The sequence below is a fragment of the Salvelinus sp. IW2-2015 genome, linkage group LG31 (assembly GCF_002910315.2).
Source record: "Salvelinus sp. IW2-2015 linkage group LG31, ASM291031v2, whole genome shotgun sequence".
NCBI classification, from domain to species: Eukaryota; Metazoa; Chordata; class Actinopteri; order Salmoniformes; family Salmonidae; genus Salvelinus; species Salvelinus sp. IW2-2015.
In genome coordinates, this window is record NC_036870.1 from 8,373,201 (window position 1) to 8,387,729 (window position 14,529).

Here is a 14,529-nt window from a genome sequence, read left to right on the forward strand (position 1 = left end):
GTTGCGCGAGCCTGGTAGAACAATCATTGTCCTCATTACCATCTCCATACCACGTTGAATGCAATGTGTGTCTACGTGTTGCTTGTTGCATGCGGGCTCGTGCTTGCGTGAGTGCGATAGCCAACCCAACTGCGTGTCCCTGCCTGCTTCTGTGTCGTAGGATTTTGTCTATCTCCTTGCAAAAGTAGCACGTCTTCGCTCGCAACTCTCCGCAGGTCTTTCTGTCCCTCGATCTGTGTGGCGCTTTCCCCCGCGCTTCAACGCATCTTCTGCGCGTTCCTCGGTATAGCCCATTCAACCTATTCTCCGCAGTGCTGAAATAGAGAGTGAGTGAAAGGAGGGTGGCAAAGGAGAGAGAGAGGAGCAAGGGGCGATACGGGGAAACAACCGAGAGAGAGTCAGATAGAGGAGAGAGAGAGAGAGAGAGAGAGAGGAGAGAGAGGAGAGAGGGGGCGATACGGGGAAACAAAGAGAGAGAGTGAGAGAGGAGGGAGAGAGAGAGGGGGGGGGGGGGGTGCAAAAGGAAAATTGCACAATCCGTCAAGGCTCCCTAGCGCGCGGATCTTTCGACGGCTGCACCATTAATTTGGACGGTCGGAGAGTGAGTAGTGCCTGTTGCTTATATGTCATCATTACGCTATACAAATGAACATTCGTTTCATAAACCGTCTTGAAAAATGTCTCATCGTACATCATCATAGTTTTTCATTTTGGGTTATAGCAGTTCACACGTTCATGATGATGTCCGTCTGTCAGTGTGTTGTGGGCTACAGTCAGTCTGTCTGTAACATTTGCTGCATCTATTTAGTCTGGCTGAATACACACAAGAAATGCATGCGACTGACATTTGGGTTTGAAATTCTGAAAAAGCAGTCTGTCATTCTATAATATACTGCCTTGGGTCTCCCTCTCTCTCTCGCTCCCCGCAAGATGTGCGTGTGGCGGGCTCTGAGAATGTTACCTTCATGAATATTTCCTTCCCATGACATGTCTTGACGATTAGAATAATTTCCGTGTCGCTTTTGCCACTGGTGAGCGTTGTTCATTGCAGTGCAACAGCGCACTGTAGTGTGTGGTAAAGCTCTGTGTGGATGTTGTGAAGAGAATGGGAATCACGACAATGTTGGTATGTAGTTGGTATGGGAGACTAAAAGTAACGCCTGTTACTTGGGGAAACCTGAGGGGAATGTGATGGTATATGATGTGTGCTGCAGTAGCTAGTTGTTCTGTATCTGGGTCCATGTGCATGTTTAAAATTGTGTGTGTGTGTGTCGAGTTTTTGATTGGGGTGGGTGGGGGGGGGGGGAGTGTGGCTTCTGGGTGTCCAGTTTAAATGCTCGGATGGGTTATCCCTGTCTCTATCAGTCAGTTTTAATAGCTTTCAATGCCTCTGCATATAACGCTAAAGAAAACAGACATGGCCGTTTATAGATCCTGGATGTATTTGTGAATGGTGGTTGGTGCCCGTCACTGTAAGAATAGTGGGCTTTGTACAGGCATGTGTAGGTTCAGTCAGAGCTCTTGGATGCTCCTACATTTTTTGGGGCCATGGTCTTTCCCTAGACTTGTCCCCACCCAGACATGTCTCCTCCCCGCCCCCCTCTCCATCACTCTCTCCCTACAGTTGATCTTCTTCCCCCATTGAGCACATTTGATGTTCGTTATCTCTGTATCATTCATGGATTCCAATGTACTACACTCTGTACATTCATACAATGTACTGCACTCTGTACGTTACTGCGCTTTTCATGTACTTTCTCCTGTGCATGGTTTTTCTCATTCAAGAAGCTGATGTCAGACCTACTTTCCCGTCCCTGCTTTAAATACTGCGTTCTTCATGCCAGTTGGCCGAGCCTGCTGACAGTGGAACATATTGCCGCCTCAACAGAAAACGACACCCTTCCTGAGCCTTCATTGGCCACTTAGCTGGGAATATCAACTGTGGGGCTGGTCCCGGTGCCTTGGGAGTTGTAGTTTCTGTACCACTCAGCAGTTGTCTTTGTCCACTTGACCCATGATCGGTCCAGATTGCCTTATCCATCCATCCCTTCTTCTTTCCATCACACTGTCCCACGATTCAACGCTGTTCTAGGGAGACAATGCACAATGAACCGCCGTGACTCTCCGTAGTGTTCCAAGTATTTCTCCGTATTGGATTCCATAAACGGCTGTGTGTCCTTGAAAGTCGCTGGATCTGCTACATTTCATTGAGAGAAGCCTAGTCCCATTGGACTGTACCTACATGTATGTCATAACACGCTCATTAGAACTACGAGTTACATTGAATTACATTGTCATGACACGTGGGGACATTTTCGACACCAATGTTTTCATGCAGGCTGACATTGGATCCGCTGCTAATGTCCCATCATGACATGTTAAGATAATGGATAATGCTACTCTTGTGACAGCCCTATATGCTGCATGATGCAGGGCACAATACCTCAAGTAAAGTGCCTATTCCCAGACTCCATTCCTCACTGGTGGAAGGTCTCAATTATTCAAAAATATTAGTATTATTACATACTTATCACCTGTATGCTAATGACCCAACATTACTACCTTAATGAATAAACCTATCTAATTAATTAAGTGTGACGTTTGTTATTTAAGCTACAAAAAAGAGCTGACCCATTACAGTAGTGTGCTTGGACCCATGCATGAGACTATAGGCTAATAGTGTCCTTGGTTTTACGCTCTTACGSTCTTTACGGTCTTATGATTTATATTATCTTGTTTGATATTGTACAWTTAAWTGTACAATATCAAACAAGATAATATAAATCATAAGACCGTAAAGASCGTAAGAGCGTAAAACCAAGGACACTATTAGCCTATAGTCTCATGCATGGGTCCAAGCACACTACTGTAATGGGTCAGCTCTTTTTTGTAGCTTAAATAACAAACGTCACACTTAATTAATTAGATAGGTTTCTGGTATTTCAGCACCTCACTCATGGACAGCTCCACACTCTAACCATGACCTCAAACATATCCCCCTTAGCCAGCCTCTCTCTCTCTCTCTCTCTCTCTCTCTCTCTCTCTCTCTCTTCTCTCTCTCTCTCGTCTCTCGTTCATCTCTCTCTCTTCTCTTCTCTCTCTCTCTTCTCTAGTTTTAAGCTTTCTATTATTCTGTTATTTCAGCACCATACTAGTGGACAGATCCACACTCTCACTGACCTCAAACATTTTTCCTTTGAAGCTTCTCTCTATTTCTCTCTCTCTCTCCAAACTCTCCCTCTACTGATCCCTTCTTTTATTTATCCCTTCATGGATTCACTATTCATCCCCCCCATTCAAGTGGCATTCCGTACATTTCCTCCCAGAAACCTAAGCTCTCCCAGTCCCAACACAAAGTGGTGGAGCCTAGAGCTGGGACGATAGACTAAAAATAATCGACACCGACCATACCGATCACTTATCGCATGCTTTTTGCTGATCAATACGATAAGTAGCCTATACAAGAGACATTTTAACATGAAATACGTTTGCTAATATTGGTCATTTTTAATGGGACAATTGATTTGACCAACCATCAAACTAGTAGCAGTAGTTTAAAGGATATCAAAAAAAAATGTGGTGCAAATTCATGTTATAAACTTATCATTCTATTTGTCATTATCACATCAATTCAGGCAATTCATTGCAATATAGATGAATGTCCAAATTGCCCAGCCGTAATGGAGCCTAGCTGAGGGTGCAGCATGGGAATTGTGGTTTATTCTGTAGGCTTTAACTACAAAGGGAATCTCATCCACCCCAATGCCCCATCTTAGAGAAACATAGGTCTCTTCATGTTACTGAAGCCCAGAGTGTTTCAAGGGAATGAAGAATCAAGGGAATTGTTCTTTCTCATCTCTTTCCCCGCTTCAAAATGTGAGAGCCCATAATGAATGATCCATGAGGGATTGACCCGGTCCACGATCCATGCCTCTTACTCTTACTTTTGTCCATCCGTAAGGCCAGATGGTATCTATTACCCTTTCCACACATCGTGCCGAACCCAACCAAACTGTGCAGGCTTGGATATTTAATTTTTTACGTTGCCCTTTTCAGAACGGTTCCAACAACTGTGTATACAGTGCATTCCATAAGTATTCAGACCCTTGTCTTTTTCCACATTTTGTTACGTTATAGCCATATTCTAAAATATCTTAAATGAATGTTTTTCCTCATAAATCTACACACAATACCCCATTATGACAAAGTGAAAACCAGTTCTTAGATTCTTTTGCAAATGTATTGAAAATAAATTTTTGCTATGAGACTCGAAATTGAGCTCAGGTGCATCCTGTTTCCATTGATCATCCTTGAGATGTTTCTACAACTTGATTGGAGTCCACCTGTGGTAAATTCAATTGATTGGACATGATTTGGAAAGGCACACACCTGTCTATATAAGTCCCACAGTTGACAATGCATGTCAGAGCAAAAATCAAGCCTTGAGGTCGAAGGAATTGTCCGTAGAGTTCCGAGGCAGGATTGTGTCGAGGCACTGATCTGGGGAAGGGTACCAAAACATTTCTGCAGCATTGAAGGTCCCCAAGAACACAGTGGCCTCCATCGTTCTTAAATGGAAGAAGTTTGGAATCCCCAAGACTCGTCCTAGAGCTGTCTGCCCGGCCAAACTGAGCAATTCATGGAGAAGGGCCTTGGTCACCAAGAAGGTGACCAAGAACCCGATGGTTACTCTGACAGAGCTCTAGAGTTCCTCTGTGGAGATGGGAGAACCTTGCGGCACTCCACCAATCAGGCCTTTATGGTAGTGTGGCGGAAGCCACTCCTCAGTAAAAGGCACATGACAGCCCGCTAGGAGTTTGCCAAAAGCCACCTAAAGGACTCTCAGACCATGAGAGACAAGATTCTCTGCTATGATGAAACCAAGATTGAACTCTTTGGCCTGAATGTCAAGCGTCACATCTGGAGGAAACCTGGCACCATCCCTAAGGTGAAGCATGCTGGTAGCAGCATCATGCTGTGGGGATTTTTTTCAGCGCCAGGGACTGGGAGACTAGTCAGGATCAAGGGAAAGATGAACAGAGCAAAGTACAGAGAGATCCTTGATGAAACCCTGCTCCAGAGCACTCAGGACCTCAGATTGGGGTGAATGTTCACCTTCCAACAGTAACAATGACCCTAAGCACACAGCCAAGACAACGCAGGAGTGTTCAGAAAACAAGTCTCTGAATGTCCTTGAGTGGCCCAGCCAGAGCACAGACTTGAACCTGATCGAACATCTCTGGAGAGACCTGAAAATAGCTGTGCAGCGACGCTCCCCATCCAACCTGGCAGAGCTTGAGAGGATCTGCAGAGAAGAATGGAAGAAACTCCCCAAATACAGGTGTGCCAAGCTTGTAGCGTCATACCCAGGAAGACTCGAGGTTGTATTCGCTGCCAAAGGTGCTTCAACAAAGTACTGAGTAAAAGGTCTGAATACTTATGTAAATGTGATATTTCAGTTTTGAAAATGTATAAAAACCTGTTTTTGTTCTGTCATTATGCAGTATTTTTATCCATTAGGATAAGGCTGTAATGTAACAACATTTGGAAAAGGTCAAGGCGTCTGAATACTTTCCGAATGCACTGTAGGTTGGTTTTGGCTTAGTTCGGTTGCTCAGTAGTGTGAAGGAGATTTTACTACAAATTGTCATAGTATCTGTTTGAGACTGGTGTTTTCCCTCTCTCTGGCTGCCATGTCTAGCACTCACAGTCAACACTGTTTATAAAGAAGCCTCTTCTCAGCTCCCATTCAAATTCGACGGCGTGCCTCGTCTTCACATTCTGTTTGACCTTGCAGACTCAAGTACACAACTACCGAGCACAACAGATGCTAACTGTTTCACCTCCTTGCCACCTCCTCCTCTATCCAATCATCGGTGGTTGCCTTGAGGGAATCTTGTGAGGGAATCTTGACACGTACACAGTCCTCCCTTTACCCTCGGTCACTGTCTTCTTGAGTTGACAATGTTTATTCAACAGATTTCTGAAGGTCTGGGTAGACTATGTTCACGCGAGGGAGATAGAACGGGTGCTGCTTCTTACCATATCAAATATTTGTAACTGGTGAGTCATCATGAGTGAGAAAAATCCATTGTGACATTCGTGAATGTGCAGTGCTGCATCTCAGATCAGTGATGAGGTCATTGGTTTCGGCACCACAGTCGCTCTCCTCCTCTCCTCCTCTCCTGCTCTCTTCTTTCCCTCGTGCAGGTTTTTCTTTTTTCTTCCTTCTCACCGGTGAAATGGTTGAGTGGGTAAAGCCACACTGTCATCAGTGGAGGAGCCTCACCTGTAATTTGCAGCACGCTGCTCTGTGGTGGTGAGGTCGTTCCATTCACTGGCATAGCGGGCTGTGCAGTCATGTGTTGCATTTTTAGCACTGCTTATGTATTCACCGCTTATGCTACCTATAGCCTACCCGCTGCACGCAGACGTCAATTCGACGTCTATTCCATGTTGGTTCAACGTAATTCCGTCCAAATGGTGTGGAAACAACGTTGATTCAACCAGTGTGTGCCCAGGGGGTAGTTAAACCAGACTGACTGCAACATTCAGCTTGGTTTAACCAGGTTAGTATGTGCAGGATATGTACCAGTAGTCACCGTTATGTATCCAAAGACACTGGCAGATAATCCTACACTTTCCTCTGTCTTTGCTCTTTGAAGATGAGTTGAAGACAGAAAACTGTTCTTTGGTTAATTATCTTCACTGAAACGTGAAGCATTGTGATAAAAGGGATCATTCAGTCATGTGGAGAAGCTTTCTCTTCCTCTAAAACTAACCAAGTGATAAAACTAACCAAGTGGTTCCTCTACTGTAAAATCGTCTCTGTTGAGTTATTCTGATGAGAAAACCCACCAGGGGAGAGGCCAACTCCATTTCAACCAGGCGTTCCATTCATCTGCCGAATTAGCTGAACTGAAATAGACTCGACCCCAAACCTCACCTGTCCGCTCACCTCCTCTCTCTTCTTTCTTATCCTCTCTCCTCTCTTCCTCAGATGAGCATGTTCAGCACGCGGGCACTCACACTCCTGTCCTCGGTGTTTGGGGCGTGCGGCCTGCTCCTGGTGGGCGTGGCTGTGTCCACAGACTACTGGCTGCTGATGGAGGAGGGCGTCATTCTGCAGCAGAACCAGAGCATGGAGGTCAGGATGGCCCTGCACTCCGGCATGTGGAGGGTCTGCTTCGTGGCAGGTATACTGGAATAGACACATTTAGTTTATATGTACAGAAGCACGCATGAACGTATAGTACACATAATGCTTTGTGGCAGGTTTCACGTGAGGAAAGCAACACGTATAAACAGTAGTTCATATGTACAGAGGCACACACATCTACACGTACCTTACTGTAATGCTTTGTGGCAGGTACTGGAATAAACATAGGCTATATTTCACATTTCGTTCTGTCACACACACACACACACACACAAACAAAACATATGCACGTGTTTTATTGTTACCCCTTTGTCTTGCGTCAGATCGCATCACTCATACAAGGCGCTCATCCCTCAATGGTTGTCACTAGTTACCAAAGCCACAAAGTCAAAATTGGCTATATCGTAAAAATGTATAAAAAACAAAAATGTGCTTTTTGGTCTTAATTTAAGGTTAGGGTTAAGCATAATGTTAGCAGTGTGGTTAATATACACTGCTAAACATTTATACCACACCATATACAATCGTTCTAGCTATAGCTATAGATATAGGCTGAGCGTACAAAACATTAGGAACACCTGCTCTTTCCATGACATAGACTGACCAGGTGAATCCAGGTGAAAGCTATGATCCCTTATTGATGTCACTTGTTAAATCCACTTCAATCAGTGTAGATGAAGGGGAGGAGACGGGTTAAATAATGATTTTTAAGCTTCATCACTCATCACAAGCAGGCTGTCATGTGCCTTTTACTGAGGAGTGGCTTCCGTCTGGCCACTCTACCGTAAAGGCCTGATTGGTGGAGTGCTTCAGAGATGATTGTCCTTCTGGAAGGTTCTCCCATCTCCACAGAGGAACCCTGGAGCTCTATTAGAGTGACCATCGGGTTCTTGGTCACCTCCCTGACCAAGGCCCTTCTACCCCAATTTCTCAGTTTGGAAGAGTCTTGGTGGTTCCAAACTTCTTCCATGTAAGAATGATGGAGGCCACTGTGTTCTAGGGCACCTTCAATGCTGCAGACATTTTTTTGATACCCTTCCCCAGATCTGTGCCTCGACACAATCCTGTCTCAGAGCTCTACGGGCAATTCCTTTGGCATCATGACTTGTTTTTTGCTCTGACATGCACTGTCAATTGTGGGACCTTATATAGACAGGTGTGTGCCTTTCCAAATCATGTCCAATCAATTGAAATTACCACAGGTGGACTCCAATCAAATTGTAGACATATCAAGGATGATCAATGGAAACAGGATGTACCTGAGCTCAATTTCGAGTCTCATAGCAAAGGGTCTGAATACTTGTACAAATAAGGTATTTCAGTTTTTTATTTAATACATTTGCAAAAATTTCTTAACCTGTTTTTGCTTTGTCATTATGCGATATTGTGTGTAGATTGATGAGGAAAACATTGATTTAATACATTTTAGAATAAGACTGTAACGTAACAAAATGTGGAAAAAGTCAAGGGGTCTGAATCCTTTCCGAATGCACTGTATACTTATATTGTGTATTTAAAGAGTAATACACTGAGTATACAAAGCATTAAGAAACCTGCTCTTTGGAACGCTTTTAACACATTGAGTCAATGTCCCAACCAATTGAGGCTGTTCTGAGGGCAAAAGGGTGTGTAACTCAATATTAGGAAGGCATTCCTAATGTTTTGTATACTCAGTGTATAATTAAGTGGTAAGTCCCGAGAAGCCACTGTTTTGGAGGATATATTGGCACGGGCGCTGTTAGACCCGAGACGAAGAATAGTAACTTAGGGCACCCAAACAAAACTCTAATTAAAAACTCTTAAATCAATTGCTATAGTATTGTAATGAGGTTTTCTCTAATGCAGATCATGGTCACACAGGGATTGAAAAACGTTGTAAAAAGTGGGCAAAATTTGTAAGAATGAGGCGGGCGGATTTGAGCGTGCTTTATCACCCGAGCATTATCACAGGCTTCAGTGAGCATAGAAGTGAACCGGGTAAGTGAAAGAGCTACTATACCTCTATGCTAACGTTATCTAGCTATAGAGCTACTGCATTTAGCTCACGACTTCCATCTAAATAACACTGATAAAACGAACCAAATGCTAACATGTCTGCCAGCTGTTGGTAGCTAACTGCTGGTGCTATCATACTATGCATAAACTCAGCAAAAAAAGAAACATCCCTTTTTCAGGACCCTGTCTTTCAAAGATAATTAGTAAAAATCCAAATAACTTCACAGATCTTCATTGTAAAGGGTTTAAACACTGTTTCCCATGCTTGTTCAATGAACTATAAACAATTAATGAACATGCACCTGTGGAACGGTTGTTCAGACACTAACAGCTTACAGACGGTAGGCAATTAAGGTCACAGTTATGAAAACTTAGGACACTAAAGAGGCCTTTCTACTGACTCTGAAAAACACCAAAAAAAGATGCCCAGGATCCCTGCTCATCTGTGTGAATGTGCCTTAGGCATGCTGCAAGGAGGCATGAGGACTTTTCACAGCAAGAACTGGCAAATCTGGTGCAGTCCATGAGGAGGAGATGCACTGCAGTACTTATTAATGCAGCTGGTGGCCACACCAGATACTAACTGTTACTTTTGATCTTGACCCCCCCCCCCCCCCCCTTTGTTCAGGGACACATTGTTCCATGTCTGTTAGTCACATGTCTGTGGAACGTGTTCAGTTTATGTCTCAGTTGATGAATCTTGTTGTGTTCATACAAATATTTACACATGTTAAGTTTGCTGAAAATAAACACAGTTGACAGTAATAGAACGTTTCTTTTTTTGCTGAGTTTAGTACAAGCCTTTGGGAAAGAGTAGTTTTGGCTACGCCAGAGGTCACTGTTAGTGTGTAGAGCCCTATGGCTGGTGCCAGAACTATGTGCGTGGATGACTTGTCGGATGGATCTGTCTGCGCGTGTTGATGCGACACCTCCAGTAGAATTCTATTCTACATGGACTAGGGCAGTGTTCTCCAAGGCTTTCTTCTCTAACACTTCTGTAAAAAGCCCAACGATACCCTTGCTTTCCTATTTTTTATTCGTTTTGTGTTGTTTGCGGTAGCAGCACGTGATTCAGGTGCCATGGATTTTTAACCATGTTATTGCGTCTGAAAGTACAAACTGCACCAACCCGGCAGACACTGAGACCAAATGAAGTGCACAGATTGGCCTACCGCTGGTCAATCAGATAGCTCAGATCCCAGTGTCTGCAGAAAATACGGAATGTCATTGGTCTGCAGCTTTCACGAGCCCACAGCGAAGTCGATAGTCAACTCTACTGTGTGAGATCTCAAATCTTTAAAAAACATCACTAGAGAGAAAGACTGACAAATACAGCAAAGAGCTGCTGTTTTTATGAGTGAGTTCATGTTTAAGATTTTATTCAGCACTGTCAACACTTTATTCAACACATTGCTTACTTATTATATATATATATATATTGCAGATGGATTGTGGCTTCCATCAGCTTAATTGTCTGCATAATTTCCAATCCCCCACATCATTGTTTGTAAATATATATATACCTTTTTCGTAATACATTTTCCTATATTATTTTCCCCTAACCCTAGTGTCAAATCAAATCAAATCAAATATTTTTGGTCACATACACATGGTTAGCAGATGTTAATGTGAGTGTAGCGAAATGCTTGTGCTTCTCGTTCCGACCGTACAATAATATCTAACAAGTAATCTAACAATTTCACAACTACTTTATACACACAAGTGTAAAGGAATGAATAAGAATATGTACATATAAATATATGGACGATCAATGGCCATGCAGCATAGGCAAGATGCAGTAGATGGTATAGAGTACAGTATATACATATGAGATAAGTAATGTAGGGTATGTAAACATTATATAAAGTGGCATTGTTTAAAGTGACTAGTGATACATTTATTACATCCAATTTTTAATTAGAAAAGTGGCTAGAGATTTGAGTCAGTATGTTGGCAGCAGCCACTCAATGTTGATGATGGCTGTTTAACAGTCTGATGGCCTTGAGATAGAAGCTGTTTTTCAGTCTCTCGGTCCCAGCTTTGATGCACCTGTACTGACTCCGCCTTCTGGATGATAGCYGGTTGAACAGGCAGTGGCTCGGGTGGTTGTTGTCCTTGATGATCTTGTTGGCCTTCCTGTGACATCYGGTGGTGTAGGTGTCKTGGAGGGCAMGTKGTTTGCCKRCGGTGATGCGTTGTGCAGACCTCACTACCCTCTGGAGTGCCTTACGGTTGTGGGCGGAGCAGTTGCCGTACCAGGCGGTGATACAGCACGACAGGATGCTCTCGGTTGTGCATCTGTAAAAGTTTGTGAGGGTTTTCAGTGACAAGCCAAATTTCTTCAGCCTCCTGAGGTTGAAGAGGCGCTGTTGCGCCTTCTTCACCACGCTGTCTGTGTGGGTGGACCATTTCAGTTGGTCTGTGATGTGTACGCCGAGGAACTTAAAACTTTACACCTTCTCCACTACTGTCCCGTCGATGTGGATAGGGGGGTGCTCCCTCTGCTGTTTCCTGAAGCCCACAATCATCTCCTTAGGTTATTTTCCTGACACCACACTCCGAGGGCCCTCACCTCCTCCCTGTAGGACGTCTCGTCATTGTTGGTAATCAAGCCTACCACTGTAGTGTCGTCTGAAAACTTGATGATTGAGTTGGAGGCGTGCATGGCTACGCAGTCCTGGGTGAAGAGGGAGTACAGGAGAGGGCTGAGAACGCACCCTTGTGGGGCCCCAGTGTTGAGGATCAGTGGGGTGGAAATGTTGTTTCCTACCCTCACCACCTGGGGGCAGCCCATCAGAAAGTCCAGGACCCAGTTGCACAGGGCGGGGTCGAGACCCAGGGTCTCGAGCTTAATGACGAGTTTGGAGGGTACTATGGTGTTAAATGCTTAGCTGTAATCGATGAACAGCATTCTTACATAGGTATTCCTCTTGTCCAGATGGGTTAGGGCAGTGTGCAGTGTGATTGCGATTGCGTCGTCTGTGGACTTATTGGGGGATAAGCAAATTGGAGAGGGTCTAGGGTGTCAGGTAGGGTGGAGGTGATATGATCCTTGACTAGTCTCTCAAAGCACTTCATGATGACGGAAGTGAGTGCTACTGGGCGATAGTCATTTAGCTCAGTTACCTTAGCTTTCTTGGGAAGAGGACCAATGGTGGCCCTCTTGAAGCATGTGGGAACAGCAGACTGGGATAGGGATTGATTGAATATGTCCGTAAACACACCAGCCAGCTGGTCTGCGCATGCTCTGAGGACGCGGCTAGGGATGCCGTCTGGGCCGGCAGCCTTGCGAGGGTTAACACGTTTAAATGTTTTACTCACGTTGGCTGTGGTGAAGGAGAGCCCACAGGTTTTGGTAGCGGGCCGTGTCAGTGGCACTGTATTGTCCTCAAAGTGAACAAAGACAGGGCTGGTTTTATTTTTGTAATCCGTGATTGACTGTAGACCCTGTCACATATGTCTCGTGTCTGAGCCATTGAATTGTGACTCTACTTTGTCTCTATACTGACGCTTAGCTTGATTGATTGCCTTGTGGAGGGAATAGCTACACTGTTTGTATTCGGTCATGTTTCCGGTTGCCTTGCCATGAAACAGTGGTTCGCGCTTTCAGTTTTGCGCGAATGCTGCCATCAATCCACGGTTTCTGGTTGGGGAAGGTTTCAATAGTCACTGTGGGTACAACATCACCGATGCACTTGCTAATAAACTTGCTCACCGAATCAGCGTATACATCGATGTTGTTGTCTGAGGCTATCCGGAACATATCCCAGTCCACGTGATTGAAGCAATCTTGAAGCGTGGAATCAGATTGGTCGGACCAGCGTTGAACAGACCTGAGCACGGGCGTTTCCTGTTTTAGTTTCTGTCTATAGGCTGGGAGCAACAAAATGGAGTTGTGGTCAGATTTGCCGAAAGGAGGGCGAGGGTGGGCTTTGTATGCGTCGTGGAAGTTAGAGGAGCAATGATCCAGAATGCTGCCAGCCCGGGTCGCACATTCGATATGCTGATAAAATTTAGGGAGCCTTGTTTTCAGATTAGCTTTGTTAAAATCCCCAGCTACAATAAATGCAGCCTCAGGATATGTGGTTTCCAGTTTACATAGAGTCCAATGAAGTTCTTTCAGGGCCGTCGAGGTGTCTGCTTGTGGGGGATTAACAGTTGTGATTATAATCGAAGAGAATTCTCTTGGTAGATAATGTGGTTGGTATTTGATTGTAAGGAATTCTAGGTCAGGTGAACAAAAGGACTTGAGTTCCTGTATGTTGTTATGATTACACCATGAGTCATTAATCATGAGGCATACACCCCCACCCTTCTTCTTACCAGAGAGATGTTTGTTTCTGTCAGCGCGATGCGTGAAGAAACCGGGTGGCTCTACCGACTCTGATAATTTGTCTACCTTGTTGTCAAGAGACTGGACATTGGCGAGTAGTATACTCGGGAGCGGTGTGCGATGTGCCAGTCTACGGAGCCTGACCAGAAGACCGCTCCGTCTGCCCCTTCTGCGGTGCCAGTGTTTTGGGTCGCCTACTGGGATCCAATCCATTTCCCTGGGTGGTGGTCCAAACAGAGGATCCGCTTCAGGAAAGTCGTATTCCTGGTTGTAATGTTGGTAAATTGACGTAGTTCTTCCCAGCTGTATGTAATAAGACTTAAGATTTCCTGTGGTAACAGTGTGTAACGGTTCTCCTCTTCCTCTTCATCCGAAGAGGAGGAGCATGGATTGAACCAAGACGCAGCGTGATACTTAGACATGATATTTATTTAGACACGACAAAACAACGAAGACAAAAAACGAACTATACTTGAATTAACTAACAAAATAACAAAACGAATGTAGACAAACCTGGACGTAAGAACTTACATGTAACACGAAGAACGCACGAACAGGGAAATGACTACATAAAAACCGAACTAACAAAATGAACAAACAAACCGAAACAGTCCCGTATGGTGCAACATAGACAGACACTAACACAGGAGACAACCACCCACAAACAAACAATGTGACCCCACCTACCTTAATATGATTCTCAATCAGAGGAGATGAAAACCACCTGCCTCTAATTGAGAACCATATTAGGTACCCAAACCAACATAGAAACAGAAAACATAGACTGCCCACCCAAACTCACGTCCTGACCAGCTAACACATACAAAAACTAACAGAAAACAGGTCAGGAACGTGACACAGTGTAAGAAATAATACATAAAAAAACGAAATACTGCATAGTTTCCTAAGAACGCGAAGTGAGGCGACCATCTCTGTCGGCGCCATAATTAGTTCTCCCCTAACTGGCGTAAACTAATGCACAACTACTCTTAGGCTTCAACTTCCAGCTTATACACACTATATACATTTTACAGACACAGTG

General features: G+C 44.4%; 1 protein-coding gene across 2 annotated transcripts in view; it reads left to right on the forward strand.

Annotated features, from left to right (window-relative positions):
• Window positions 1–522: 522 nt before the first annotated feature.
• Window positions 523–14,529, forward strand: part of LOC111955608 (voltage-dependent calcium channel gamma-7 subunit) — a 34,585-nt gene continuing 20,578 nt past the window's right edge. The window contains exons 1-2 of one of the 2 annotated variants that reach the window (XM_070436368.1): window positions 523–608; window positions 7,006–7,196. In XM_070436368.1, the coding sequence (XP_070292469.1) occupies window positions 7,007–7,196 (190 nt within the window). In that variant the 5' untranslated portion in view covers window positions 523–608; window position 7,006. Of the gene's footprint in view, window positions 609–7,000; window positions 7,197–14,529 lie in introns of those variants that run through there. The other variant, XM_023975828.3, reaches the window with a different exon arrangement.